Source organism: Halyomorpha halys, unplaced genomic scaffold, assembly GCF_000696795.3.
Source record: "Halyomorpha halys isolate HHAL.00 unplaced genomic scaffold, Hhal_1.1 Scaffold367.1, whole genome shotgun sequence".
NCBI lineage: Eukaryota > Metazoa > Arthropoda > Insecta > Hemiptera > Pentatomidae > Halyomorpha > Halyomorpha halys.
In genome coordinates, this window is record NW_027115775.1 from 148849 (window position 1) to 159337 (window position 10489).

Consider the following 10489-nt stretch of genomic DNA (forward strand, 5'->3'; position numbering starts at 1 on the left):
TTATTATATAGTAGATATATTTATTATATCTTCTATATAATAAATATGTGAACTTAGTAGAATATTATATAGGTATGAAGGTCTATGAAACGAGATAAACTACGTGTCAGCAGTAGAGACTTATCCAGTTTTATCATTTCAAATGTCAATTGTTCTGGATGATATTGACTATAAATAATAATAAATTCTGTGTAATTAGATTTTTCTAGTTAAATATTGATTAACTTTGATTCTAAAATGAAATAAATAACTGGTTTTAGATAAGTTTTCTCAGGGAAAAATCCATGGTGTTTTAATTGACGTAATTGGCCGGAGGAGATAGGGTGGTTCAATTTTTTATGTTAAGAGGTTTTATATGGTCGATCTCGGAATGAATAATAGTTTATTCTTTAGCAAAATTATATTGACACTCGAAAATTAAAGTTCAGTTGTATAAATTAATAAATTACTAGTGTAATCACTGTGTTCATTAATACTCCCATTAAAACTGATATATCATATAATACAACCTTGCAGTCAAAGCAAAATTCAGATTTTATGGGATGGGACTGATTAGTATTACGAAGTCCTCTGGCATAAGATCTTGAGTCTATGTTGTGCAAGATCTGGAGATTTTTTTTGTCAATAGCAATATATTTCTGTATCTTCTTCTGATAAACTAGTTCTGATCGGTGTCAGTTTGCTTATATTAGTTTTTTCTACTATGATACTTACCAACTTATCAAACGGAGCATATATTTTGATGATTACAATTGACATAACAGTTGCTTCCGAACTCTTTCAAGAGTCCTAGGATTTCTGGAAGCCGAGGTAGAGAAATCGTATATAAAAATAAATCACATATACTGTGCTAATTTCAGTTTTAGCGACCTTTTTCTTCTTTTTTTTTTTTTAATAAATAGGATATTTGATGATTAAAGTGGATAATTAATCAAATAAAAAGAACAAGATCAAGAGGAATAGAGATCTATTCAAAGCATTAAAGCTGAGAAAAAAGCATCTCAAATGGAAAATAAGGAATAATAGAATTATAACTTAGAAATACATCGAAATAAACCTAATGCTATCTTAAAAGTTAAGTTCTAAGTACGTCTAAAAAAAATGAAAGAAAGATTGTAAATTAAGTAATATTCATGTTTTTCTATCGTGACATAATTAATAGTTTGGGTATTCAAAGCGATCCTTGAATCTAAGAACGGTATACTTATTAGTTAGAAAGTTTATAATAAAGCTAGTAATGAGCACTCATAAAGTGCTTACGTATACATACTACGAATATTTCCCAATTATATATATATATATATTTTTTTAATTTGATTTTAAGAAATCAAGGAACTATAGTAATGCATGTTGGAAATAAAAAAAACCCTGTACCACTACCCATGAAGGATCAAGGATTCAGTACTTTGTAAGGAAGTATTGTTTCTTGAACAACGGTGTGCAAGGAGCTTATTTGTTAACTGCCAGGTTTTTTATCTGTTACTAAGGGACCCATTTAAAGTGGCTGGGTGTGCCCGATGAGGACTCCCAAACTCGCTTAGTTGACTCACGGCTTAAGTAACAGAATAAATAATTACCTGCCTTACCCGGATATGATCCCGAGCCCGGGAAATAGTACTCAGCTCCTTAATCACTAAGCTACGCCGCTCCCTATGTTATAAATTAATTAGTTAAAAATTAAATAGTAACCATTATTTTTATTTTTATTCTATTGATAGACACCGAGTTATTATGTTGTTGGACTGTTAAATTTTAATGTTACATAATCATCTAATACAGATTTAATGAATTCGATGGCTGGAAAACGTTTTTAAAATTATTTTTGAAAGTACTGTAAAAACTGGAAGATTGCTGATTGACCGTGTGTATTAATAAATGGAATATTTATAGTCTGGATGCTGTCAAATTAAACTCAAATAGTAATATTTTGAACTATTTTTATACTACATATTTTTGTAGTATTTATAAAAATAGTACAAAATATTACTATTTGAGTTTAATTTGACCGCACCCGGACTATAAATATTCCATTTACTGTAAACACTATGTATTTCCAGTCTATTCGACGTTTTAAGGGACAAAAATAAACAAATGTGTTTAGTTGATAACTGTGGGTAATAAATAAGTTTAACTGGACCATTCAGCTTGGAATTTAGGGGGGGGGGAGGGAAGGAGATGGTTAGGTGTCGGGACGGAGACAACGGTTCAATCAATACATAGATCCCGCCTGCGCCAGCTGAGGCCTGCTAACACGCACAACACGGCTGCCCCTCAGTGTAGTATAGCCAGCTCCGTCTCAGGCACCAGTCAGCATGGTCAGTAACTGATATTTTCATTCTCTCTTTTCATTCATGTTGTATATTAAATACCACCACAAGATAATCTGCCTTGCATCAAAATATAATATTTACCGAACGATTATAGTCAACGAATGATATGAATGATAGGGTGAAATTAAGTTTTTCTTCCTGAAATATATTTTTATAATTAAATTGTGGGACTGTGTGCGTCGCACATATTAGATCATTATTATTTTAATAATTTTCAATGAGTGACATCGATTTTCACATGACTCAAGCACTTATGTCATATATCTCGTTTCGCCGAGCTCTGATATGATATAAATGATTGAGATAAGATGATAAGCAGAGATGAGACTACTTTTTCACAATATAAGATAACGTAAATGGTTTTAAAATACATTTTCCATTTTAATAATTGTAGTCCCTTTATTTACCTGATCTCTGATTACCAGCATAGGTATTTGATCATAAATGTAGACCTAAAAACAAATGTTTAACAAATTTTTTTTAAATAATGTACTTATGTTTTGCACATTTATTTATAGATTGGTACTCTAGTAAAGACCAATCTTTAATAGTGAATAAAGATTATATAAAACAAGTTATTTAAACTCCTATTCAATTTGACATTATTTTCTACTTATATTATTTTACAAGAAAATAAATTGCCAATAGGACATTGTTGTTTTTGATTTTATTTCGAATTAATTGATTTGTCATTCCAGCTGAATCAAGATGGAGGTTCAGAATAAGTTATTTATAGGTAATCCTGCATGTATCTTTTTCCCAGGATTTACATTCTTGTTGCTTCAGTTAAAGCGTCTCATTGCTTAAGCAGTTTCTGGTTCGGTACAGCCTTAAAATACCAGATTTTATAAATAATATTTTAAGCACTAATAGTATGTCGTTCAAAATTCGCAATATTTTGTGCTTTTAAATAAAATATCAACATTTATTTCTGCGTGAGTATTAAACAATAAAACAGACTTGATTTCGAATCTGTTTCCCTTAGCTTCGTCATTGATGAGATTTGTGGTTTGGTGAATGAGGCGATTCTGTAATGGATCGTCCCTGATTTTTATACTGAACGGAATTGAGTTGCTATGAATGAAATGAAGAATATAACTTTAACTATCCACTAAAAAAAAAACAATTCTGCCGTAGCGTGACATTGAACACATCCTTTGTCATAGCAATTTTATTGTTAATATTATCGGTGTTTTTGATGTTATGTTAAAAGAGTAGAAATTGGAGGAACAAATTGAATTATTCCTCTGAAGCTCAGACATTTCTTACTTTTTCATTTATCCCACTAGACAAGCTCATAGTAAAAAATTTTAATTTCCCCTTTTTTTTCACTGGTCCTTTGTTATTGAAGCTCGGGAAGACATTCTAGGAGAAGAGTCATGAGTAATGACATTTCAGAACCGTCAAATCTCTTTGGTGAACATTAGTTTCATCACTTAATTCCTGTAATTCTAGCTTCATTCTCCCCCGACCCTCCCCCACCAATGTTAGACGCCTGATTCAGCCACTAGCAAACTGATTCAAACTCAACCTCTTTCATTTCATCTTATTATTAGCTCAGGTCTTCTAAATCTCTTGATAGTTGGACTAAATAGACTTTCCTTCTTTCATCGAAGTCTATTTATTTTAACCTCAACAATTCCGTTATACCAACATCCTCTACATTTAGTTATCAGAGGACCAACTGACATCTTCGGCCAAATATCCCCTCATAGCTCTCAAAATATAACTGATTCGCACTTCAGGACCTAAACCGAGATCTTTCACCTATTCAATCCATTAAGAAGTTTCCATAGCATTCTCACTTCATTTTACTTCAGAATACCATTGGTGAAATACTCTGACCTGAGTCTATCAAATCAAAACGTTGTTTCAGAATCTCTTGATAGGAAACCAGAAATCTTGATGATTATTATGAGGATTATATTATTCCATTGTAATCACAATTTTGTTTTTAAATTGATTTATCATCCTATCGGCCCGTGGACCTTGTTATAACAATTAGTTCGCTTTTAATAATTGAACGTTTTAAACAGTAAATATCTAATTGAATAATTAAAGAAAAAAAAATTAATAACAAAAAAACAACAACTAATATTTATAGAATTAGTAAAATAAATAACTGACTTATATTATTAAAAAAATACTCTGAGAAAAAAGAATAAATAAATAATAATAATAACTATAAATAAATATACAGTTCACAGCAGAATGTTTTGCATTAAACTTCGAGATGGAGTTTTTTACAATTCGAAGTATTTAGTCAAGAAAGTTGAACCATGAGACCCCCTAATCCTACAATCCCTAGCTTTGTTCACTATCTGTTGCCAATAACTTCTTCTGTTATGGAAATAAAAAAAAGTCTAACAAATACTTAATCCCGACTCTTTCTTAAAGATGCAATTTTAGACCGAAGTGAAATTGGTTCTTGAGCTTCCTCAGATGAGTACTAAATTGGAAAATTGCAAAATACCTTTCCTCCGCATTTATTCAACCACCCAGAACTTAATTCCTCCAAATTGCTGTTATCTCTTACTTCCTTAAGCGGAAGTACTTACCTCTGAGCGTAGGCGCCGGGCCTGGTGAGGGGATAAAGGAGGGAAGGCACTTTCTGTTTATTTGTTTGTTTTATTGTTTAAAATTTAATAATTATTATGGGCGGTCTCATTTCACGCTTGATGGCCCAGTAATTATCTTTATATTTTAATTAGCAGGAGTCAATTTGTTTTCGGATTAAGCTATTCAATTTATCGTAGTACAGTTCTGAACCAACCCCCAATGAGCTCTGAACTGTTTCTCCGGACTTGATGTACTTTTAAATGAAATTGTACTGCATTCATTAAACAAATAAAATAATAATAAAATTAAATGAATAAATAATTATTAAAATAAAAAATATTATTTATAATGAGGCGTAGATATTTGACCGTAGATTAATGATTGGAGAAGTTTGTCGGGGGTGCGGTCAGCAAAGAACAACATAAATAAACAAAACCATATTTATTTATTTTATTCCGACGTTTCGACCTGAGTTTCAGGTCTTCATCAGGGCTATAGCACAAAAGAGATAACAACAACATGTTCTATGGTTTTGTTTATTTATGTTGTTTTTTGCTGACCACATCTCTCGACAAACTTCTCCAATAATTAATATTATTTATAAAATAAAAGAATAAATTAAATTTTGCTTCATCTACCATTAAAATATACACGAACTGAAATAAATAATTTGTTTAAACGATATTAAAAAATATTTGAACTATCCTAATAATATTAATACTCTACCCCAGCTCCATACATGTAGGAGCTACCAAATGATAAACTGGAAACAGTTAATAAAGCATCAGTCCAATCAGTGGTGGTTCTTAATACGCCTAAGTATAATAATTATTATAATATACGGAAGAATATTGAGGGGAGATATAAACGTGCCTGGATTAATATAAATATAGTTTTATAAAAATAAAATAAATATAAAGCATTAAACTGTCATACTAAATAATAGTAGATCCGATAATCTGACTCGTATGGACTATTGAAGTCTTGAAGATCTACTTTATATTTAATCGCTCATTAACTCACTTCGGTAATTTAATTTTTTAAAGTTTGATTCCTTTGTAATTAACCGTTAGTTTAATGTTTCAGTATTGTTTAATTTGCCTTTGGTTTAGCAAGATATTTTTCTTCTATTTTGTTAATTATAAAATATGTTTGTCATATTTAGATTATAATTATAATCTGTAATTTATCTAGAGATTTTATTTATTTATTTTTAAAATAATTTCAATGCATCTTCATCTCTACCTAATATTTTTATTGATTCTATTTTTAGATATTTTTGTTTTATTATATTTGTATAATCAAAATTTAACACCATGTGTTTTTTTTTTGTAGTTAGTTATATATATTTTTTGTCTTATTTTAAGTTTTTGTTTGTTTTTCATATTTTATTTGTTATTTTACATAATTAGGGTAACTCCCTTTGTACGTCTCCAGGCTTTAAGAGAGATAAGTAGAAAAAATGAAAAAAAAAAAAATTATAAAAGCTATAAATTCATCCATGCATTAGCCTATTATTTGTTGAGTTGGACCGACAAGTGCCAGCAAGTGTTGAACCGTGTAGTGCAACAGTTATGAATATTATTCGCTAGTATGACAGTATAATGTTTTTTTTTAGTTTAAAAATTGTAATTTTTTGAATATTCTTACAGGCTCTTGTAAAGTACGTCGTTCTTTCTCATTCAGCGGTGGATTAAGCCAGCACAGGACCTGTTGCAAGAATTCCCTCGAGAGCCTAAGTTTCGTACGATAAAAAAGTAAAATAAAACTTTTACAAACAAACTTTTCTCGGTTTAATGTGAGAAAATTCGGATATAACAAGATAGAACAATTTCAGTAAGAAAATTAGGTATATTCCATATTAATTAAGGCGAGGTTTCTTGGATTATTTAGAAATTAAAGCGCAAAACCTACCGGTCATCGACGCCAGTATTTTATTCATATATACTTTTAATCTTCAAGTATATGTAAGAAAAAAATAAAATATAACAATATAAAATAAATAAAAAAAGTAAATAAATAAAAAATACTAAAAATAAATAAATACAAAAAGAAAAAGTAATATATATATATTTGCAAGTAGTCCTTGTGTCCTTGTTTTTTCAGAAAAGGTATCTTATGAACTATGAAACTATTAGCTAAAATTTTTATGGAAACGATATTTATTTATCAATGATTCATTCATGAATAAGGGTGGCAATTTTAGCTATTAGTTACAACTATAGCTAATTTTTGCCCATCTCTCTACTCACCTCTTCTTCTATCCTGGAAAGCACACTCTTCGAAGATATGATTTATTGTTAGTCTTTTATTACATTTCTGGCATCTAGGTGGATCCTCCTTTGTAATTAAGGGAAGGTGTGTGTCCTAGACTTAGGTGCATCAATACAATCCTCTCTGTGGTTGCTGCGACTGGAGCGCTCCATGCTTTAACACTTCTCTTAATGACCCTCAATTTATTGCTGCTGTCCCACAATGCCTGCCATTCCTGTCATATATGCTTTATTTAAGCATATATATGCTTTACCGCGTCCTGGAAGGGTGAGCGCTTCTTTTTCTGCCCTATCAGTCATTTCGTAACTTATAATCCCAATATGACTAGGTGACTAGATGAAGAAATTTTTCCAATGTCCTCCAAAATTTTTATATTTTCCAAAACAAAGTCCGGGGGGCGGTCCGGATACATGCCTCCAAGGCTTTTTGGGCACTCAGCGAATCTGAAATGACCACAACCTTTTTAATTGAGGTTTCTTGAATCTCTGTCCATCATATGAATTAATTTTCCTTTTATACCATTAAATATCGAAAAAGAATGTTCTCCGCTGCAGTTAGTAATAATTTTAAAGACGACTGAATTTACAAGACTATTTCTAAATGTAGCACCACAAGACTCCATAGAATTTTTCAGTTGCTAGTATCAGCCATATTAGTTTTAAGGATTCAGCCAATTGCACTAGTTCGGTCACCAAGGCTTTCTTCTAAATTCTTTTGGTAAGCACTGACGATAATTTTACACCTTAGACCTTTTCTGCTCGAGACACGAAGCCCGTGCTTTTTAGCATTTGCTAATTTTGCTATACCTTAATCCGGTCCTGAGCCTAAAACCAATATATAAATTATATATTTATATAAAAAAAGATGGAAACAAATATAAAGATGCATTGAAACTGAGAGTGGTTTGGATGACTATGTCATAAAATTGAAAATCTACTCCAATATATGTTTTATAGTTTTATCAAAAATGATTCTTATAATAAAAATAGTTCTCCATTCTTACGTTTCAGAACTCTTACAAAAGTCGACAAAGTGGAACATTTTGTAATTTTATTAGAAAACTTTTGTTATTTCTTTATTATGTCTTATTAAAAAAATATTATTATTTGATATTTATCTTTTATGATGTGCTAAATCCGAAAATGAACTCTGTTGTTTTCTATTACGTGCAAATTTTTCACTAATTCATGATATGAAATACAAGTTCATGGCACAAAAGTAAAAAAAATCTTTCATAACACCTAGGTTATTTAACCGATAATTTATCGAAGTACACACGAGTGAAACAATGATAGAAATATTTTAAATTTTTATTTTTATCGGTGATTTATATATTATCAGTCAATTCTATTTTCCTTATTCGTTATTCTATTTCTATGTCTGCTCGGAATTTCAATATTAAACACTATGTGTACGAAGGTGGTAGAAAACGGAATTCACCTTCGATTTCTGCACATAAAAAACAATTGAGATACACAAAAAGTTTCTGTGTTTAGACAACTAGTATTGGGCCTCTTATCTTTTCATTAATTTTTTTCATCTTTTCATTCAAAAGTAAGTAAAAAATATATATATAGTGTTTAAAATTAACTACGGAATTGGTATAAAATGAAAAAAGTAAATAAAATTGGGTAAAAATAATTTAAAAAAAACTAATTCCATATACGATTCAGCACACCAGACACCTCTTTGTACATATCTCCAGAGAAGATAAAAATATGAAACAATTTTCACTTATTGAAAGGAGTTTGCACATTTTCCTAAAGGAGTTTAAACATTTATTACCCGTCAGTACTTCGACCAAATTTCATTGTTTTGGTATCTTTAGAAAGACATGTTTTTCCCTTTTTCTGATGATAATAATATGATATAGATTTTCTTGATTTAAAAGCAAACTTATAAAAAAAAAATGTATAAATACATTGTTTAATATCTCAAATTCAAATTGACATCGTAGAGTCCGATTTGTGGTAGTTTGTATATTTTAAAGTACTTTAAAATACTACATAATTTTTAAGTTCATCGGTTGAGCACAACAATATTTAATGTTTTATAGCAACATATTTTTATATTATTATTGTTAGTGAAACAGTCACAGTCATGGGAATTAATTTCAGGGTTTTCTACAGATGCCATATGGGATGATTTTATCAAATAATGACCGTTTTGTCTTTGTTAACTATGAGATTTAAAAAAATTAGAATAGTAATTTTGGGATTTTTCAAGAGCTGTGTCGTAGTTTTTACGGTAAGTGATACAAAGAGAATTGTTGGCAAAAAAGTATTCATTGTCACGTGTAATAACTTTTTGAATGTCGTTTGTATAGATACTAAAACACACAGGGCCTAAAACACTACCCTGCGGTATACCAGTTTTTATGTAAGTTGAACCACTAAGACTGTTTCCTAGTTAAACTATTGCTTTCCTGTTCTCAAAATAACTTTTAAAAACTCTCAAAGCTGAATAAGAGAATGTTTTTTATACTCGTGAGATCTTCATGTATAGTGGTATCAATCGCTTTAGACATGTTAACAAATGTACAAGTTGTATAGCAGTTACAATCAAGTTTATCATTAATTAAATTTGTAAAATCAAGTAATAGTTGCTTAGCACCTTTGTCTTTTTGAAAAGCATACTGACTTCTATTAATAAATTGGATTTTTTTCAAGAAAAATGTTTAAATGATTGATTATGCATTTTTCTATAATTTTATTTACAGATGATAGAATTGAGTTAGGTCTGTAATTGACTAAATGGTTTTTAGTCCTTTTTTTATGTGTTGGTCTGATAATTGAAATTTAAAGTATATCCGGGTATGTTATACCATCAAATCCAGCAGATTTTTTTTTTATTAAGAAATAAAATAATTTGTTTTACTTCATACTCTGTTGCGTAAGGTACGACGAAGGAGGATAGATTTGAAGGTATCTAAGGAATGAATTGAGGTAATTTCTTGTCTCATTTCTGTGAAATTTCTGAAGTGCCTGAATCGAAATATACATTCTGTTTGCCTGTAGTATTTTTCAAAGGTGTTCAAATTCATGTAAGCTACTTTCCTTTATGTATTGAAAATTCCCAGGTATTGATATTTCTGTTATATATCCAGCAGAAATCAAACCAATAGGATTTTTCTTTCGTTATAGATAATTTGAAACGATGTTAATGACCTTTAGAAATAATGTATGGCTTTGATGTAGTTATTTTATTGTCTGGTGTGCTGAATCTTATATGAAATTAGCTTTTTTAAAATTATTTTTACCTTATTTTATTTACTTTTTTCATTTTATACCAATTCCGTAATTAATTTTAAACAGTATATATATATA

At 29.8% G+C, this 10489-nt stretch overlaps 1 protein-coding gene across 3 annotated transcripts in view; it reads left to right on the forward strand.

Moving 5' to 3' along the window:
- The first annotated feature begins 2269 nt into the window (after positions 1 to 2269).
- The window catches only part of Gycbeta100B (guanylate cyclase soluble subunit beta-1-like), a 98198-nt gene continuing 89978 nt past the window's right edge, over positions 2270 to 10489 (forward strand). For all 3 annotated transcript variants that reach the window (XR_001343311.2, XM_014422359.2, XM_014422360.2), the window contains exon 1: positions 2270 to 2315. Coding sequence is in view for 2 of the 3 variants with exons in the window: in XM_014422359.2 (XP_014277845.1) it covers positions 2313 to 2315 (3 nt within the window). In the remaining variant the exon portion in view is untranslated. The remainder of the gene's footprint in view (positions 2316 to 10489) is intronic.